The sequence below is a fragment of the Fistularia commersonii genome, chromosome 16 (genome assembly GCF_037954325.1).
Source record: "Fistularia commersonii isolate RoL2024-O1a breed Wild chromosome 16, RoL_Fcom_v1.0, whole genome shotgun sequence".
NCBI classification, from domain to species: domain Eukaryota; kingdom Metazoa; phylum Chordata; class Actinopteri; order Syngnathiformes; family Fistulariidae; genus Fistularia; species Fistularia commersonii.
This window is the reverse complement of record NC_141299.1, coordinates 7,264,220-7,285,882: the sequence shown is the minus strand read 5'-3', so window position 1 is coordinate 7,285,882 and position 21,663 is coordinate 7,264,220. Positions and strand designations below refer to the sequence as shown.

Genomic DNA, 21,663 nt, shown 5'->3' with positions numbered 1-21,663 from the left:
TTCAAAAGCCCAAATAATCTTGTGGGCAGAACCAAGTAGCCATGGCACTGAGCGGAACTTCTTTAATTCGTCGCCTGTAAATAGACGGCTCAATCCGCCGCGGCAGGACACCTGTCTTTTACAATCACGCTCAGAAACGTCAACAACGTGAGAGACGTGCAGACACCTCGGAAGCAAGTTAGAAGAACGACCCGCACAGCCTCCAGCTAGAGAGAAGATATTTGTACCAGAATGAGTGCGGACCATTGAGTAGGGAGGGGGTAACATACGCAGAAAGAATTTGCAAATTCTGAGTTCGTCAATACACGGCGCAGGTAACAAAATACAGTATTTATCAAATTGTGTAGTCTTTGACTGACCTATTTATGCCTTGGAACTTTAACCTTTGCTTTATTTGAGGCGTGATCCGCTTGTCTTTTTGAGACCGTTTTTTTTTTTTTTTTTTTTAGATAAATGAGGTGTAGGTCAGTGCATGTTTATGACATTTGCTTGTTTTTTTGGGAACAAAATAAATGCCGATGGAGGAACAGCGGTGTTTTTGTAATGCGATACTCTTGTTTTCCAAGTCGTGCCGCCTGCGTGGAATCCTGCACTCGGGTTCTGCGGAGAAACAACAATGCGACACAGCGGGGGTTGTGTTGCATAATCACCCCCATATATTTCTTCCTTTTTTTTATTCTTTACAGCATTTCTCCTCAATGAGTGTGTGACAGCTTGAGGGTTCCTTGAAGGGCTCACATGGCCCACCGTGTGCACGAACACCCCGGCCGCCTGCCAGTGGCCCAGGCCGCGGTGCTGACCCTGCCGCCCTCCAGCCAGGTGAAGGTCTGCACTGCTTCTTCACCTCCTCACACGCATGTGTTGTTCCAGCGGGGTTAACCTCGCGTCTCAGGCCTTAATGAAACCATAGAAAACACCAAAATCATACCGTTTTGGGGTCACATTATTTTAGCCATGTGAAGTTTCAAGTTTTCATTTGGTTTATTTGTAGTGTTCAACACAGTGTCTGTGATCAATCTTGAAATTGTGATGTGACAATTTCCCAAGTGGTGTACAGTAGGCTTGCTGTTGTCATTGTTCCTCTACAGTAACACATACTTAGAGGGCTTGTCTCTGAAGGTACATTGCTGGAAATAGATTGGTAGCGGAGATTAATCTAAAGCACAGTTGGTTCACACATAAAATAGGAAACACTGAGTTAATTGTAGCCTGGGAGACAATTGACTGCATTATCACAATGACAAACGTACAAATACTGAAGCATTAGTTTATTTTTATTTTTATGTCTTTATAAAAATAACAAACAAATCATCATGGGTCAGTTAGAGTCTTAAACCAAATAAAAAGATTAAAATTATCTATCAACCTAATCATGAACAATGAAATACAGGATTGTTTCGGGGCTGATGCAACATAGAATTTGTGACATTGATTGAACTGTAATGAAAATGGACATGTTCTTAAAAATTTTACTGATATGATTATGTAAAGGTTCCCAGAAGGCTGGCCAGCGACTAGATTAGACTCTAGTTCCACTTGAGTCACACGGCAGCTGTCTGATCAGCTGAAATGCACATCTCCTCTCAGTGTACTGCAGGCTGTGCTGAGAGTATAAACAAGTCTGAGCTCACTGTTAAACCAACTGTGGAATGACACCATTTTAAAATCACTTTAAGTGTACATTTCAGCATTTTACAATTGTGTTTGTAAGAAAGGGTGTCATATCTGCAGGCATTTGATGCTAAACTAAGCACATACAATAAGCACCAAACACAAATAGATCAATTAGCCATACCTTACACCATGTATGCACATGGACATATATGTGAATATCCATCGGGAAATGTATATATTATACACACATTTACTTATCATACTTACTGAGAGTTAGATTTTCCTTTTTTGTAGAAGATTAGAAAAAAAAAAGTGTACTACACTCTTACAGTAAATATGAGTGAGACTATTTAAAATGTTTAATGGATTACCTCAACTTTTGAATTAATTTTTAATTAAAGTATCATTGTGTCCTTTTATTTCTTTCATTACTCCATTTACCTTGGAAAAATAATCTATCAGGTAAAAATGCTCATAAAATCCAATGGAAAATTATTAATATAATTCAAGCTTATCATCGACCAAAATGGTAATTTGTCCACTTCTAAATTCACTTCATTGTATAGCAAATGAAGGAAGCAATGAAAGGATTTGTGGAATTCATTCTCCCAAACAACCTTTCACTGGTATACATTGGCAGAAATTACAGTTTGTTTTTCTCTGCAAAGACCTTCTTATCAGTTTCTGGGCTTGTTTATTGGGTTCAAGTGTCCCTTACAGCCAGATGGCCGCATTCATGGACACACACACACACACACACACACACACACACGCACAAACAAAAAGCCACACCTCAGTGAGGCCCGGTCAGTTATCTTTTGTAATTACTAGTTGAGTCTCTATGCCTCTAATCCATGTTCAGTTTTTTGCTGTTCTTTCGTTTGCTGAGAATTCGACAGAGGAGGACTTGTGCTGATAAGGATGTGATTTTTGTTGGATAAAACATTCACACGAAGAAAGACACTTACTTTAAATAAAAAGAATAAACTACATCCAGTGTTGGAACGTTATCTTTCGAGTCCCTCCCAAGGTTCGGCTATCTGTGTGATTTGACAAGTTCTGCACATATAAGTCCCTGCAACTATTTCCAAACAGGACCCAAGGCCTAAATGGACCACACTGGACTCCCTGCTATGTGGTGCATTTGCTGGTGCGGTTGCCAAAACCGTTATCGCCCCCCTGGATCGGACCAAAATAATTTTCCAAGGTTAGAAGCAAGATTTTACTTTCAAAACACAAAACTTGCTGAGATGACTTGAACTCTGTTATCCATTTAAGACTATGGTAAAAGCAGAAGCTGTTTTTCTGCTAGTTTTATGGACCTGTAACTGTTCTCAAGTAATTACTAATCCTATTAGTAGATGTTTAGCCTACTTGAGAGAGTTGTTGTTTTACCCTGAGACTTATTATGTTTCTCTTTGTTCTTCAGTGTCTTCAAATCGATTTTCTGCCGTGGTGAGTTTGCACTTTTATGTCATCAGCATATTAGTGTTTAATGCATTTCTTTTTCAACAAATGTTACCTGTAGTCTCACATTAAGAATTTTTTTTTTGTTGTTTGATACTTTTGAAACTAATCAATCATTTTTTGGCAAAAATATTTTCAGATAATTTTGATTCCCAATGGAATTTTTTCTATCATTGAATGAGCACACTCAAATAAGTCAAAATTTGAAAGTTCTTGTCAGGAGAATAGACTTCCCTTCTTCTATATTATTACTCCTTCAAGTGTTAACATTAAAAAGCACTTTGTCATGGTCTGACACTGACTCCGTTCTTTATTTTTGAGATTTGATTAATTGATTACTGCATGTGTTAATATGAAAAAAAAAATCATCCAGTCTAGTCCCCAATTTGAGTCTGTTTTTCTATTTACCCATTGGCACCATTTAATCTTATCGAATGGAAATATATCAATCATGGAAAATAAGAAGGGCATTTATGTCTGCTCCTAACTGAATACACTATTTGTCCAGGAGGCTTTCAAGCTCATCCACCGCACATACACAAAGGATGGGCTTCTCAGTCTGTGGAGGGGCAACTCAGCCACCATGGTTAGGGTCATGCCATACGCTGCCATCCAGTTCTGCTCCCATGAACAGTATAAAAAACTACTGGGAAGCTACTATGGCTTCCAGGGAAAGTAAGCCAAGAGTCTTGTTTTGTTTTTTGAATTAAACTAAATGGACACTTAGCTACATTGACAGAGTTCTCTTTTTCTTCTTGGTGTAGCTTAGTGTGTTGTGCTATTTGTTTCAGAGCTTTGCCACCTTTCCCACGTCTCCTAGCAGGCTCACTGGCTGGCACCACTGCTGCTATACTCACCTACCCCTTGGACATGGTGCGAGCCCGGATGGCAGTTACAGCCAGAGAGATGTAGGTTTTCTTCATACCTCAATGGCAAGGTCCCTATCCACAAAATAGTTCCCTGGAACAAAACAACCTCTATCCTTGTTCACAATAATGATTAACACAGGCGTTCTTTTGCAACTGACGGTTGATCATTTTTTTTCCCCATTGCGATGCCCCTCAAGTGAGATGAAAGTAAAAGATGGGCAAAATTAGCTATTTGGATACTCAGCAAATGGATTAAACTTCATGTTTCATTTGATAATAATCTCTTAAAATAGCCCTCAAAACTTTTTGTAGCTGTTGCATTGATTTTTGGTATGATAGAAATCCTGCCAAAAATTGTTTTAAAGGTATTAGGTAAGCTTTTAGAGTCTGACAGAAGCCAAAGGTCCTCGATTTCCTGTTTAGGTGTGACAGATTCATTTGTAACACACTGGTTTCTTTTGAATTTGCATCAACTATGACTTAGTACATAATGTGGTTTGTGTTTGAGAACTTTCATTAATTTGGACTTCATCTTCCAACAGGTACAGCAACATCATGCACGTTTTTGTACGGATCTCCCATGAAGAAGGTGTGAAGACTCTTTACAGAGGCTTCACTCCCACTATCTTGGGTGTCATTCCATATGCAGGCATCACATTCTTTACATATGAAAGTCTAAAAAAAATGCACACAGGTACTTTTAATTATTGTTTATATATACATTCACCAAAATGAAGTAAAATGTACTTCACTTTTGTCACGGATGATTCTCTTTTATTTCCTAGAAAATACAAAAAGATCTCAACCATATCCTCACGAGCGCTTGGCCTTTGGTGCGTGCGCTGGTCTGATTGGACAGTCAGCCTCTTACCCCCTGGATGTTGTTCGTCGGCGAATGCAAACAGCTGGTGTGACAGGCTCACACTATAGCACAATCCTGGGGACCATGTGTGAGATTGTGACCAAGGAGGGATTCGTGCACGGACTTTACAAAGGCCTGAGCATGAACTGGGTTAAAGGGCCCATTGCTGTCGGAATCAGCTTTACCACATTTGACATCATGCACAGCCTCCTTCTTAAATTGCATCAAATGGACAACTTCACCCACTAAATCTGGAGGGAGATACAGAGGAACATTTGGGAGACAGTCATATTTGTCGTATGGCAAAATTGAGGTCTTCACTCAGGTGCACTGCAGGCCTACAGTTCTGCACCTTGCCTTTCTCATCAGCAATAAGGAGTTAGTATGTGAACTGAGGGACAGTACTCTTGTGCACAGTCTGCTTTTCAAGGTTTCAAGCGCACATGTCACCACTCATTGTCACCTGTTTGGTCTGTTTTTTTTTTGGGGGGGGGGGGGGGGTCACATCAATATCCTTACCATCTAAGAAGTTGAATGTGGAAATTTGTTATCTGCTCTCTGTTATGAGCTAGCTAGAAATTCGGCGCTTTTGGTAAGATCACATTTGACGTTGTTCATGCTATTCTTCTATCAAATATGGTTGGAATTGGGACGGATCTTGATTATTGATCATAGATTTATCAGGTTTTCTGTTGCTTTTTAAATGGGGTTAAAGAGCTCTTACTAGATTGTTGTTGTTTTTTTTTTTTTTTTATATAATCATCAAAACAATGATAATGCAGTATAATTTGATTTTACAGTGGCGTCTTTTGATTCAACCAATGCAACTGATGAAGAATGAAATGGCCAGGAAGATGAATACATCAGAAAGGCTGTAATTTTTCTATCCATCCACCAAGGCATAATAATGTCCAATCAATGCTTTTTCACTGTGTTCACATTGTTGTACTTTTTTTTTCTTCGTAAAGAGTCGTTTACCAGATATTTCAAAACATGCCAAAGCACTTAATATGAAATTAGATTTAATAGACCATTCAATACCAATGTACATTTCAAAGAGACAGTTTTTCCAAAGATGTACTGTTATTGTTCAAGTCAAATTGACCATGCAATAAAGTATTCTCATACAATACTGTTAAATGACTCCCCTTGTCCACTTGAGGGGGCTATGTGACAAGCAATGCTAATTATCCTGTTGGTCAAGAACTGAATCGGATTCTAGGCAGACTCTGCGCTGAGGTTGCCCGAAAAGCAACAATATCATATTTCAAATTTTAATTAGCCTGTTATCATATGACACACATGTTAAAAAAGTGCCTCTGCATTTGGTACATCAATGTTTCGTTTACAGCTGTTGTCAACATATATGGAAAAGGCTTTAAAATCCGGTCTGTATGACAAATAAATATTTAAGAAGTACTACTAATAGCAGAATGCATTGAAGGATCGTTCTATAATACAGCATTTGAATGCATTTTGCAAATCATATTGATCAATACATTGATGGCTCTTGTGAAATAAATTAAATAAATTCCCTCACAGGATTTAAGCCTCTTGTCCTCATGTCACTGTTCTGCTCTTGATGGTACAGATTTATGTATGAATTTGATACACAATTGCATTTATTCATGTTTTAATTTATAGACAATTAAAATGAGTACCCTCAGTAGGTGGCAGCAGTGAGCAGCTCCTCTGCATCCCCAAGTTAGTTTGTTATCACCTTATGGCCTGAACTTGACCTTTTCTCTTTCTTTAGCTCATGTAGACTGTTCTGCAGTTTTTATTACACATATACACACACACACACTCTCGCACACACAGACAAACGTTGTTTTCGTTGCTTTCAGTTCATGTTAAATATAAATATAAATATAAATATAGATATATAAATGTAGATTAACAGGTGATATGATGGAACCGTAAACTTAAAATAAGGACGATTAGAGTTTTAAATCCAACCTTTGAAATATTTCCTTGTGTATTGCATTCGAAATTATCGACAGCAGGCCTTTCATCAGAACTACGCTGTGAAATTTCTTATAAAATAAACTGCCGTTGAGGAAGAATGACTAAGTCTAATTTTATGTGTCTTGAGTAATCAAACAGATTTAAATTGCTGCGTTGAAATGTTACCATTTTTTTTTTTATATTTTTTTCAATGAATGTGACATGAAAAATGTGTTTCCTACTGAAGCCCACAATCTATGTTATAATGACAACATCATTATTAGCAATTTTCCCCATTTATTTTCTTTACCAGTGCCTCTTGGTTGCCTGTGAATTTCACATCTGAATAGCTGGATGACTTTATCATGCCCTCTGTATTATCTTCATCCATCCATAGCGCATCTTCCTGGTTTTGACCTTGACTTTGGTTTACCGAATCTTGGGGTATCCTGCCACCTTATAGTGCAACAACTGAAACAATGCTCTGGTTGGATAACATGGTTGGGGGGAGTGTGACTGAGAGGGAGGAGGAAGCAGTGTGAAAAGATGCTTCTTGAAGGTGCTGTTGCCCTAGGTTACCTGGATATGTGCCAACAGAGGGAAGTGAACCATTTGCATGTATTCAAATCTCGCATGAATAATTCACTTTGAAGCCCCTGCTGGAGCACTGGCAGACAATAGCTGTTCACAGACACACATGCACACAATATGCGGCATGAGCAAAACATGCTCACAAATATATCCTTCCCGCACATTTAAATTCATCCTGATCTTGTGTAACATAGGTGAGGAGGTTATGGTGGGAGGCACACAGACATTATTTGGAAGCATTGAGACAGTGACTGCAGCTATAATATTATTTTTCATGCTGATTTCATAGTACCTCAAAATGTCTTGTTCTGCTTGGATGAGGCCCTCTTTTCCCAGAACACAATAGGTACTGCATGGTATGCAGACTGTTTGATTTTGAGCTCATTCTGCGGGTGTCACATTATTTGAGCTTACGGAAGGAATGCACATTAAAATGCACACCTCCTAACTGCTGAGCTGCACTGCAAAGCCATACTGGCCGTGATCCAGGTTTAGTCATTCTGATGGCCAAGACTGTTTGCTTTTTAGGCACTGGGCGACAAGTCAGCTTTCATAAATTCACCAGCATTAAAAAGCCTTGGGAGGCATTTTATCTAACATAAACGGACCTGTAAATGTTTCCTCGTAAATGTCCCTTAAAAAAGCCCAGAAATGGGGGAAAAGTCATAGTTCCGATGCTATAAAACTAAGTCAAGACCAGCTATAGACCCTAAAGATGCTAAAGTGCTATAGGGACATAATCCTTTCGTAGCACTATCCTCTTAGTTCCTTCTCCTATAGTGCAATCTTGTTAATTTCATAAGATCCAGAATATTGCCACTTATTAGTTGGCAGCATAGTAAAGGCCCCAGGGTCAGGGCATTATTGGGCTGTTGGGCGACACACTTCCATTAGAGGGAGTGTTCAGGCGCAGTTGGACCTCATTGAATAAAATACAGACTCCAAACAGCTGCTCGATGTGTAAATGGTCGGTAGGAAAAGCAACTACATGCGTGCATACTTACATTTAACATAGATTGAATGGAGAGGAGGAAGCAGAGACAAATGGAAACGTCTCTTTGCTTACATTTTTACCGTGTGTCATTTATGTGTGAGTTTCAGATGAGAAAGTGGCCGACTAAAAGTAAACAGAGATAAGGGTGAATAGAGGAGTTTTTTTAATTACTTTGCATGGCAGCAGTTCAATGTACATTTTAGATTTTATTTGAAATTCTGTGCAAAATGATTTTCACAATCATCAAGAAATAAAATCAGTGTGTGTGTGTGTGTGTGTGTGTGTGTGTGTGTGTGTGAGCATATTCAATGCTACAGCATTACCTTCTGCCCTGTTTCTTTATTCTTATTTAATCATTTTTTACATTGCATAAAAAAATAGATACATTTACCTGCTCCACTGAAAAGATAATTTTGAAAGAAAATTTTGGTTAGTCTCCGCGTATTTAAATTGTGCTAGATAAATGAATCGGAAATGACTTTACTTTCGGCATTAGCAGATATAGAGAAAGGCCCCCTGCCATTTATAGACATGTATTTATTTCCTTTCCCAAAGGAAAGACTTGCGGTGCTGTGTGGGTGGATGGATGGCGGGATGAAGGAGAAGGCTCAGACAGACTTTGCATGAGAATAGTTGGGGTCCTGTGAACCTTCTGCTCCCTGTGTCCACATTCATTGGCATCGCTGCAGTTAGCATGACAAACTGGGCCTCCTCAACTTGGTCCTATATGTGCTCTGTGAGATGTCTCAGCGGCTGACAAGTTCATGGGAGCCCAAGATACAGCCCTGACACTCACACGCATCTGTAAGCATTGATCAAAATTTAGACTGCCATTTCAATGCAATAACTGAACGATTTTATTCAAAAAAAAAAAAAAGGAAATAAAAAGCACACATCAACAGGCATCACAGACTTTTACACCTAGAGGTTTTTTCAAAGACGTTATCACTTATATTTAGCCGGGATCATCAGGAGGATTCTAAAGTTAGTCTTTCATTATAAGCAACTGGGACAGGAGTCTTTGGGGTCTGGAATTAGAACACTTATATAAAAATAATATTTTTTTATGTGTGCATGCTAGAATGGCACATCAGTGAACCACAGATGGCGTCTTTGAACTTGTCGTCAAGGGATGCAGATCCACTCAACTAAATTCAAGTCAAACAATTTCTGTGTAGCAAAATGGCATATGATTCTCTACTGTATTATTTTTATCTGTGTTGTCATATAATCTGTCCATGTAATAATCACACGCATTTGTTATTTAAAGTCAAGCCCACTAAAATTGGATTGCATTTTGTGAATGGATGCTTCATATTTTGCCATTAATCAAAATTGATAGTTTGGTCTTTCACCACTCATTTGCATAGACATAACAACCCTAAGAACCTCGAATGTAAACATTTAAACCACTGCATTACAATGTAAATTGAAAAAAAAATCTTTGCAGTGATTGAAAATGTTCATACTCAATGTAAAAGCTGAATTTAATTTAAAGATAATTTAAACACGCTCTTAACAAATTGTAAGTTACTACTCCTGGATAAAAACAGTAGATGGGGAAAAACTTGGAAAAAAACGTCAAATTCTTTCTAAAAATGTATTTGTTGATCCCATGACTAATTTCAGTCCAAAATTAGCCCAGTGTCACAGAGTTTACATCTTACAATAATCTGTGACACATTTCAATGTTTTCAAAAAGTCTGTGTTTGACTTATTTTAATGGAAGCCATGATAACATCTCCTGTTTTTTCTTGCTCTGTTGATGTTTTGACAAAATTCAAAAGCAGGTTCCCATTGACCCACACTTAGCACATCAAACTGAGGCTGAGTGAATGAGGTCAGCACCAGTTTCACTGCGTAAAATGTTCTGAATGAGACCATTGAGGAGACCATTGTGTGTTTGAGCTTGTTTAATTCTATTCATTTCAAAACAATTACAAAAAAGAAATACCTCAGTTGTTGACTTACAAAACGTTTACAATTGTTGATTTGTCATGTGTATGCCAAAAAACCAAAACAATATTATACAAAAAACCCTCATTCCCTATAAACCCCAATTGTTCCCGATGTTTTATGTATTCTAACCCTGCTGTTAACAGCCTTTGTCCTGCTAAGATACAAGGAAGCTTGACATGCTCTGTTCACAAACAAACTGCTGACCAATTAGTGGACAATTAGTTGACTCCTCGGGGTTTCGGTCAATAGTAGGCTGGTCTTTACAAACACCATCAGAGAAACGCCTCGGAAATCATTAGAGGTTACTTTTGAGTTTAAGTAGACTCCCCCTGCTCCTTTGGCAGGTGAAGGTTTCAAAGGGTTAATATGCATTTTTAATGTTTTTTTTTTTTTTATTCATTTTATTTTTATTTTTCATGATTAAGGAACACATGCACTTACATGTTAAAGTACATCATCACAGCTTATTGGAAAGGCTTATATAGATATATTGAATATGAAGAAATATATGAAAGGGACCAATGTAACGACAATAAACTCCATAAAAATTGTATTTTTTTACGCTTGTCCTCACATGTTGGAGTGAGGAAACCTGGCTGTCAGAATTGTTCGCTGTATACAAACGTTATGTGACGTGATCTCTAACACTATCTTTAGGTGTCATGGTATCATTCTCACTGATAAAAAGATTTTCCACCTTTGAAATGACCTCCGCTTCGCATCACAGGACACAGAAACTGACCTGATGGCAATGTTTACCGCTGTATGGAGGGAATACGTCCCTGTCGTCTTTGTATACAGGAATTGCTGCTATGTGTGAGCTTGTGGGTGTGTCTACCTTCACAAAAGGGCACAGCATTATGCATGTAGAGTTCAGTGTTTTAGGAAAGCATCCAGCCTGCAGCACCAGGCCTTGCACCTTGCGAGTGTGCCGGAATCTAGCATGGCCAGTGAGCATGTATATCAGGCCATCTCACGGCTGGCTGGATGCTCCCTGGGTGGCCCACCATGGTCAATACTGCACTGGTGCCTGGACACACAGAATGGGATAATCTCCTGCTTTCTTTCATGGCTGTGGTGCACACACGCAAACACACACAGATCTCCTTTTATGCTGGCCTGGCCACTGAGACTTGCCTGGCCCAGATTTCAGGTCAGCATCAGCCAGGGGGAGGCTGAGGGCTGGGAATCCCAGAGAGAGGGGACAGTGTTAGGGGATAACAGGGGGCTAGAGGAGCCCATTTCAGTCAGAGCAGCAGAGCACACTGAGGGCACTGGGGCATTGCCTCTACTGGCTGTTGGGGGAAAACAAAAGGAGGTGTGATCCCTGTGTGTGGTTATGAATGTGTATCATTGTCCGGAGTTTCATTCAGCTCCAGCAACTCGTTTCAACACCCCTGCTGCTCACACACAAAGGCACCTAATTGACACCACAGATATAGGCCACTAGGTTTAACTGTTCCCCTTCCAACCCTTCAGTCATTGCTGAAATAATCAGAATAATCACAGTGAACAGGCAGCCTCTCATACCACGTCTCACTTCCGAGTGATATGAATTGTCAGTAAAATCTGCTCGGGCACTGTATACATGCTTTCAATGACATAGCCACTGATGATTGACTTTCTTTAAGGGGGAAAAACAACCCACTGATTCGTACTAAATGATGAAGATAAAATATATGGCCAGTTATCACTTTATCACTTATGAAACAGTGCTCTGAGGCTGGGCTAATCTTGTTTCAAAAACAATATTGTCTAGATGAAAAAAAGAATCAACTTATCAATTTCATTTTGTATTTTAAACTGGAGACAAAATAAAAAAGAGAGAGAAGAAAAATCGTAAAAACACTATATGAAGAACTGACTTTAAGCATTACATGCATGAAAAGAAACAAACAAAAGTACATTTTTTTGTTAAAAGCGTCACAAGTGTCTAAATTTCCAAATATAGTATTCATTTATCAAAAAGGATCATGGGTTCATTTTATAATTTCAGCCTTAATGATAACCATAACAAATTGCAAACATTTTTGCTGTCTTTGAGAATTATAGGTGCTATTGGGGAACACATTGGATTACGGTGAAAATATCTATTATTATGATGTGCAGGAGGCACATCATATTTAAAAGATAAAGACACTTGTAAACAGAAAAAACAATACACACAAAAATGTAATCAGCCTTATTCTATTAATAATTATTATTCTATTATACTAGTCCATTATTATTTTATTATTTTATTATTCTATTACTGTTATAACTATTATCCTGATAGGCTGAGGTAGCTGACATAATGACATATATCTTAACAAGACTGAAAAAAAGACAAAATTCCCTCTGACTTTTTCAGTTTCCGGTTTTATTGAAAGTATATATCACATCGGCGTCACGGTAACTAAAAACTGATGCATTTCAATATCAAAGCTTTACAAAAAATACATATATGCATATCAACGCAAAACAACACATGTGAACACAAGCAGCAGACCTTTGTCAAGTCCTATATTTAGAGATACTAGCAGGTCTAATCTAATGTGTATCCTAAAATTGCTTTTTAATCAAAGTGTTTACATCTTAAGGCAGTCTTTTAATTGGCATCGAATTATTCTAAAGCTCAAGCAGCTATTCAATGTATACAATGTCTAAACTCACCTTCTCGAAGCTGCTCCCACTCACCTGTTTACATCCATTGGGTCCACTGGCTAGAAAGACAATCATATTCTAATGGTGTGTTTCTAACTGGCTATTCTTGCAGATGCAGAGGAGGCTTGTTCCAAGCAGCAAATAGTAAGACTGTCTGGAGACATCATGAATGCTTTGTTGTTTGTTTCCCAATGTTGTCCTTGATTGTTACTTTTAATTTGGATCTGTAAACACATAAGAAAATAAAACAGAAGTGATTAGTGAAAAGGTGACTCAATTGTGGCATTAATTCCCCTTGTTCTTTAATGTGTTGTCTTTTTACACAACATAACCTTCCAGTGAAGACACTGTTTGTGTCATCATCTCCAGTCAGTCACGCAGTTGGTGTTTACTACAGGGGGAGGGGAGGCTCTGCTGTGTGTATTTGTTTGTGCGTCTATCAGCTGTCTGTATCAATGCTGTGTATGACCCTTGAGCTATAGTAGACAGTCATGGGTCAGAGGTCAAGGTAGAGCCTGTCTGGGCTTCTTGGTTGACCCTAACGCCTGCAGCACAAACACACACACACACTCACACACACAATCCGGGAGGCGGGGGGGATGGGTTGCCCCCTACCAGACTAATATCACCTTAGGGATTAAGTTCCAGACAGGAATAAACTGAAGCCAAACACAGTTGTTAACACAAGCTGGATCTGCTTGGTCATAAAACAGGACTCAGTTGCAGGGCGTGACGCAGACAGGAACGGCAACGATGCTGAGTCCAAAAAGCTCTTCAAAGTATTTTTTAGCTCTGAATTAAACAAGAGAGCATGAGAGATCATTTAAGCTCAACGGTAACAATGTTAAATAGAGAAAGAGAAAATCATATGATATACTAGTCGAATATGAATAACCCTTAAAATACTGTTTTGAAATGGTTTGGGATCCATGATGATGATGTAAAAGATGTGAAGGAGATAAATGTACACACGCCATTCAGACATTTTGTACACCGAGTATAGAAGCTGCTAAAACCTGTCCACTCTTTGATTATCAGTGTAAAACATTTAGGCAATTAATCCAAGTGTTCAAGTAACAGTGCTCATGAGGGGCGAGCACAAAGCATCAATCAAGATGAAACAACATCAGGATACCAGACACTTATAAAAATCACAAATCAAAGAGATGCAGGACTCCTGGATTTCAGCCCAGAGTAAAATAGAAAAAAGGTCAGGTTCAGTGGAGCTGATGGGCTTCACTGCCAAGCCATTGGGAAAACTCCCCAAATAAGCCAGAGTGTTAAACCTGCTAATCCCCAGTATTATTGCAACATCTGTGGGGTCTAGAGAGGCTCTGTCTGTGATTAGCAAGACCGATGTAAACAATACCCTGGCTAAAAACCAGATGAGAGGGCAGAGGAGAAGAGAACAGAAGAGGAAAGGAGAGGAGAGAAGAGGAGAGGAGAGGAAGGTTCTTAGTCGTTCTTGGTAACTATGCTTGAAGGGTAAAACATGTATATATAGATATAGAGAGAATTCTGGAGAATATAAAGCAGGCAAGGAGGGACTGAGTGTGTCAGAGATTTCAGTGTGAAAATCACAAGGAAAACCTGGAAAAGTAGTGAAAGGAATTAAAAACATAAGGACATAAAGCCTTAGGATGTGTGGTTGAAGGGGGGTGATGATGGGATACAGTAGATGGGGGATGTGGAGGAAGACAGAAGGTGACAGCATTAGGGGAGCTAGAGGAGCAGATTGGGAGATGGCAGACCCGGGGCCAGGCGTGCAACGACCGGCTGACGAGACACCAGGGAGACGTGCCTAATTTATGCAGACTTAGGCTGAGGGACTAAAGGGTGGAGGGTGTCTGAGACGCCCTCAATAGCCCTGAGAACCAAAGGGTGCAGCTCTGGGTGCTTGCAGTGTGAAAGCAAGAGAGGTGTGGGGGATGGGGGAGTCCTTTTTTGGAAAGACAACAAGGGGGGGCTGCTTCGCTAGATTCAGGCTGGGCTGCCCGTCTGATGTCCCATTAAGGTTTTGGACAGAGCATAGGGAACCAGGCAATGAAGGCGAGTAGGAGGAGTGAAGGAAAGGACATGCTTAACCCCCTCTCTGCGAGAAATGCTCTTTTCCCCCACTCAAGTCTTCTCTTACAATCAGGCTGCCAACTTGATCCACAGGGCCGTCTGTCTGCCTCTCTGCATACTAATTCTACATTACCACAGCCTCGAACGTGCGCAAAGGACAGAGTTGGACTAAATCAGCGACAAGTCATCCAGCTGAGGGGTTAGCTGTTTGAGAGGCTAAAGGAGTGCTACAACAGGAGAGCAGAAGTGTGCTTTATTACACCAATATCAGCATTTGATAAATTCAGTCATATAGTGGAGGCTTATTTGTTACTGACAGCGGCAGGTTAGAAATGTGGAAAAGACATTTTTGTTGAGATTCTAATTGAACTATATATGTTGTCTTGTGAGGCCACAAAAGACACCAGATGAAAACTATTATTTAGAATAATGTGTGAAAGATAGACGTGGGCATGTTCGCGTGTGTTTGAATGTGCATGAGTGTGTGTGTGTGGTGTGAAAGAGAATGGACAGCCGACCTGGGTGATGGTTGAGTCATATGATGCAGGCAGACAGTTTAATGACAGTCCTTACCCCAGAACATGCAAGCTAGTGAACGCCTGGCATGCTTGTGGATGTACACACACACCACATATGACACGCACACATATATGTGATATATGGTTCGGCCTTATGTGAAAAATATAGCAGGGCAGCTGAAAATGAGAGAGGGAGAAATTGCTCTGCAGTTGTGCCCCATCAGAAAATATCACAGAACTGGCATGGAATGGCTAACAAGCATTATTTTGTTCTTGTAAAATGCATCAAGGATTTTGGAGCTTGTTTACAAGAGCTTCAACACTTTAATGTGGGACAAAGAATTAAATAAATGCCAGGTAAAAAATAAATCAGCTAAAAGATATTTCCTATTTTTGGAAAAAAAAAACAACTGGTGCATAGGAACAGTGGTATAATATCCACTGACTGACCAGTCATGTTTTGCTTGAATGCTGCATCATATTCAGCAAGACATGTCCAGGTCTGGACTTTAGTTTGGTTCCCAAACAAAGACATAGAGCCGCCTCATTAAAAAAACATGTCATTGGATCAGGCTCGGGTTGAACTGTGTGATTTTCCCTCCTACCATAAGTAACCGTGACTGAGCGCTGAGCTGAATGAGAAGCCGCATAGAGGCCTACCAATAGAGTGCCATCCTACATCCCTCTGGGAGCCACCCCTTCGCGCGGGGGGAGAACAGTTAAAGCTTTGTTCATTTGTTAACACAGCCCTAAAACCAATCCCTTTATGAACTCAAATTAGAAACTGTAAACTGCAAACCTTGGTTTTATTAGCAGCAGAACAAGAAAGTTAAAAACAAAACTAATTGAAAACAAAAGCAAGGGTGACTGAGACCCAGAATGAGTGTGGCAGATAGTAGATGAGGTTCCCCTTTGTTTTTGTATAGTGTAAGAAAACTAAGAAAAATAACATCGGCAAAGTTCTAGAGCCATATCTCTGTATGTGATATAAAACATACAAGAATGAACAATAATTGCAGAGTTAAAAAAATGAGAATCTTATAGTTTAGAGCCACCTCATTAATCCATCCCCAAAGCAGGACCCAAGCATTCCTTTGAGCTATAATTCCACGCAACGGACAGTACATCTGCTTCAGGCGCATTTAATCACCTGAGGACTGAACTCTGCGGAACCAAGTCATTGACAAACTGTACTGTTTCAGTGTCCTCTGATACAGTCAGCACACTCATTTACCCAGAGGGACCACAGACATCCTTCTGCTGAAACTATGTGTGTGTGTCTATGTGGGCGTGCGTGCGTGGATTGCGCTCATGTGACTGTATGTAACAAAAACAGCCCTGCCTCAGAAAGCTGGGCCAGAGAAGTCTCACAGGGCACCAAGGATGACAATGAAAGGAATAACAATGAACTTGCTGAGAGTCAAGCTCAGAACATTAGAAATGAAGCAGCTGGGGAGCACAGCCATACAAAAAGGCTGTGACTTTGTGTGTGTGGGTGTGTGCACGCGCATGCACATGTGTGCCTGCCTGTGTGCATTTGCCTATATGCTTAATTGTGTCAGGGCTCCCAGGAATATCTCAATATCGGGCGAGTGCCAGGCTACAGAGGAGAGCATCCGCGATGAAAATTGACACACATCCCTTCTTCTCAATCACTTGCTCCTCCTCTTCTTCCTTTCTCACCATTCAAAATGCAGTAAGGACCAATGTCCTCTATATGAGCTGTCTGCTGCATGCCTGACGAAAAAAGCAAAGCAACATTGGGGCTGAACAGGCATGTACAGCCACAATGATGCTTTGCTTTTTTTTTTTTTTAAAGCTAGGTCCCAATATGAACATAGGGTTTAATAGTGTTTGTTTGCTGCAAAGATTAGGGGTTTTCCAGACTGCTAGCATTCTGAGGATGAAAGCGATTGAATATAAACCCCCACCCTCCCAGAAGAAATGACCATTTCCAAATGACCGCTGAGAATGATTCAGAATATATTTACATAGAGACTGTGATATGCAGGCAGTGGAATGGGCCGCTATTGAAAAAGCAGCAGGATGATCATTGTCTACAGAAATCAGAAAAATGATTGAAACGTGAAAGTAACGAAATTAAAGTGTATTTTCACATGTGACCCACTCTATATCAATAAGATCAGTTTATAAGATCAGGAAACAGAGGAGATTATGGGACAATATAAATGTTGCACTCAGAGAACCAGATATACATAACTTACACAAATATTATTTCAACACAGCTGACTAATGACAGATTACAAAATTTTATGATTTTGACATATTAGATGTACTGGGGAGTCACACTATTGATGGTAAATCACTTTGTTTTACTTAAGAAGCTAAATTATAAGTAAAGACACTGCTTAAACATTTATTACACAAACATAAAAAATATGACAGGCATATTTTTTCTACAAATAGTAAAACCCCTCATCAGGATATAATTCTACAAAATCATTAAATGATAAACCTTAGCAAAGGCAATTTATGGCAGTGCTGTGTAGGACAAAATAAAGTAATAAACACAACACATAGCTTATGAATCTTTAAATGGCCTGGTTATGTATAAAATAAAGTATTTTTCTCGCCCTTCTGGGGTAAAACCCTGTTGGTGGACAGACTTCAAAATAATATAAATATGAGATGATATTTCGAGCTCCAGATTTTCTTACCATATAACCTGACTAGATTTTACTGGAACAAAATTTAGAGGATGAGATTCTTGTAACCCTTTAATCAAATAGATGGGATGTGGATGTGAAGGTATGTCTGGCCTCAGGTACAGAGCGGCTTTTAGAGAAGGCACTTTGGAAACTTTGAAAAATAAAAACAGGTAAGCAACAGACAGAGCATGGTGAAGCCCTGTGATAAACCTCTTGCAGATATAGTCAGCTCGCCAAACCATACTGTCAGATCAGTGCCTGAGGAGAGGTAGAGGGGGAAGAGAGCAAAACATGAGTGAAAAGGGTCAGCAGGGAGGAAGGCTAAACCCCAGAAGCAAGCAAAAGATTGTGTGTGCCGTGCATTTATATTTCACTGCGTGTGTGTGTGTGTGTGTGTGTGTGTGTGTGTGTGTGTGTGTGTGTGTGTGTGTGTGTGTGTGTGTGTGTGTGTGTGTGTGTCAACCCCAGCTGGGCAGACATTTACTTGACATGCTGATAGGGATTTAAGCAGTGGGTGGGTGGTGTATCTGAACAAGGTGAGTGAAGGAGCAGAGACAGGGAGCTGGTGGGGATGGGAGGATGATGGAAGGTTGGGGGTGGTGGGGATGACGCAGGGGCTCGCAAAACTGCCATCACTAAGCTTGATTTCAACGGGGCTTGAGACGATTAGCAGAACGTGGAGAAGAAATGAGCAGGAAAACAGGGAGCATGGGAGGTGGGTTTAGCAGCAGAACCCTTTAGGCGATGGAAGAGAAGGGGGAGCAGTCTATTGAGGTGATGAAGGAAAGCAGGTTTTTCTTTCAGACAGTCTAATGAAGCAGTCCCAGATGAAGAATGGAAGCAGGATACCGCGGGCTGGGTTAGCTTTTGTCTCTGCTTCTCCCTACTCTTCTCTTGTCCTCCCTTTTCCTCTCCTACCCCATCCTCTATTTCCCTCTCCTCTCCTTATATGCTGCAGTCCCTCCTCTTAAAGGGCTTTCACTGTGTCACTTTCAAAGTGGAATAACATGCAGCAACCTCAAATACTCGCCCATTGGGTGAAGGGTGAAACCGCAACGATAAAGTGACTCACTGCATTTTTCCGATACAGATTAATGATATTGACTGGTGTATTTATCCAGATTTAGAATTGATTAATTTTCAATCCTGACTTTTGAAATATAATTATTTGAAACATATAGCATTCAAAAGAGGTGCTGGTGATGAAGTACCTGTTTCAGATTATGGGGCGCACATACGATGAGGCATGAGCCGCCATGTTAAATTACGGGAGGCAGCAGACTGAGACAGACAAGGGGGGCTGTCAAAGTGTCTGACTGGGTTTGAGTGTGTACGTCTGTGGGTTGTTTGACCAGGGGGCTGACTGGGCTGCAGATTTCTGGCTGGATTTGGCTCAGGGCCTGCTGGAGACTAGCCAGAGGCTGGTGGAGGGGATTGTGTTCCACTGCTCCCCTGCTTCTTAGCTCAAGTTGTCCCTGGAGCGAAGCAATAAGAAGCAGCTTATAAAATAAGCAAACACAGAGGCATCGTACAGACAAGCAGCCAGCTCAGAATGAGTGGCAGAGAAACCGCTGTGTACTTGTGTGCATGCACACACTAACGTATATACACTGTACGCATGCACGCACACACGCACACACGCACACACACACACACACACACACACACACACACACACACACACACACACACACACACACACACACACACACACACACACACACAGACAAATGCATGCCCCTTTTTCTTGGACTGGTGCACCCCCTAAATACCCCTGACCTTGACCCTGGAGGCCCTTTCTAACCTGTTCTGAATGGATGTCAGTGCAGCTGGGGTGTCTAGCCTTTAAATAAGCACAACTTCGTCCACTGCACAGGCCTGTTAATCATCGAATCATTTGGCCCGTTCCCACGCCAGATGACTGCGACACTGTCTCTGCATCTGAATGGCGAAATATCAGATTTATGAGGCTGACTTTTTAGTTGACTGCCGTGGTCTTTCCATTTCTGTCTCTGTGGGCCACAACATTGAGAGGATTTTCATTGGTGTCAATGAATTACATACCAAACATAAATCGTATCTTTATTACGGGAAGATTTCCTTTCAGTTAAATATTCATTTCAGAAGTATTTTTCAAATTTGCCTTCTGGGTAGCCATCCTGCCGGAACACACATCAAAACTGTAATGTATATGATAGGATCTGTGAATGTGTGTATGCATCAGTGCTCGTTTTCCTCATGATGGAGGTCCAAACCCAAAAGACATCACATTTTCATTATAGCCAAATCTTAGACCTGTGCTACAGTGGCATGGCCTTTTTGCCGGTGTGCAGCCAGTTTAATCACACATACAGCCCTACTCCATGTTCATTTCCTTTTCATACAGCCTCCATTCCATGTCTGCTTCATAATTCTTCCCTCAAATATGTCTACTTCGTCTGAATGTTTGCTGCCTGTTGAAATGACAAAGTCAGTGACTTGGAGAAGTGCCTGACGATTAGATTTAATCAGACCTAAGGTTCTACGTTGGACATCTGACCATAGAGTTGAGGTAAGAACATGACTCAGAACAAAAACATACAAAATACATGTATATATATACACACACAAACACACACACACACATAAACATTTGTTTATATATATATGTATATATATATATATATATATATATGTTTTTTTCTTGCACGAGAAATAAAGCTCGCATGATAATACATTGCATACACATGCATATAAATGTGTGTTTAGATATGTACATATTTATACATTCTGTGCATGTGTGTGTGTGTGTGTGCATGTGTGTGTGTTAAGTTTTATTTTTTAGACTATCTGGGAATTTTTTTGCTAATATAACAGTCCTGACTGATTCGTCGTCAACACTCAAGAAGATTTAGCATGATAACATATGTATATTTTATGTTTTGTAAAAATCTTTATTAATAGCTTTTGTCATCTATAGACTTATAACTTCTTAATCTACACTGGCCCTACTACCATGATGAATGAGTAAAACGTTACAAAAAACAACTTCTGAGGCAACTTTGCAGAGGTATTTTTAATTACAGTGCCCCCTATAGTTGGTCTGATTTTTATTTTTTCTGACTGAGGGATACATGGCTTCTGCAACTTCTGTCAATTTTCACTGCAATGAAAGAATTTAAAACACAATGTCTGCTTCTGGGGAAAATAGAATGATAATCTGGGAGAAGTGACCTACTTGAGCTCTAGTAAAGCACCATTATTATTTCCACAAATTAAAGTTGGTGACATTTTTATCATAATATTTATTTTTTAAAATCTTCTACCTTGATGGGGTGTATTTAAATGATAAAAACAGCTGCTCCTTTACAGTTTTTCATAACAAAAAAACATTCCTTATTTGTTTTGGACAAAAGACAGAAGAACAAGATATTAAAAGGGCCCAGATGACTTGAGTGATGGCTATGAATGCTTTGAGCAACTC

At 39.9% G+C, this 21,663-nt stretch overlaps 1 protein-coding gene and 1 long non-coding RNA gene across 5 annotated transcripts in view; one reads left to right on the top strand and one right to left on the bottom strand.

Annotated features, from left to right (window-relative positions):
- The first annotated feature begins 23 nt into the window (after window positions 1-23).
- On the top strand, window positions 24-6,354 carry LOC147225746 (mitochondrial coenzyme A transporter SLC25A42-like). Of its 4 annotated transcripts, none has more exons than XM_086162431.1 (8): window positions 24-314; window positions 687-825; window positions 2,710-2,821; window positions 3,044-3,069; window positions 3,590-3,756; window positions 3,873-3,989; window positions 4,493-4,644; window positions 4,736-6,354. In XM_086162431.1, exons 2-8 carry the CDS (start codon window positions 739-741, stop codon window positions 5,059-5,061), a joined length of 987 nt encoding a protein of 328 aa, XP_086018557.1. In that variant the 5' UTR covers window positions 24-314; window positions 687-738; the 3' UTR covers window positions 5,062-6,354. The 4 variants fall into 4 exon arrangements, with proteins under 4 accessions (XP_086018557.1, XP_086018554.1, XP_086018558.1 ...); XM_086162428.1 differs by having other exon boundaries at window positions 3,846-3,989; window positions 4,736-5,944; XM_086162432.1 differs by having other exon boundaries at window positions 161-314; window positions 687-819.
- A 6,287-nt stretch (window positions 6,355-12,641) lies between these two features.
- Window positions 12,642-21,663, bottom strand: part of LOC147225745 (uncharacterized) — a 34,200-nt gene continuing 25,178 nt past the window's right edge. The window contains exon 4 of the long non-coding RNA XR_015107314.1: window positions 12,642-13,170. This is a non-coding gene — a long non-coding RNA (uncharacterized LOC147225745). The remainder of the gene's footprint in view (window positions 13,171-21,663) is intronic.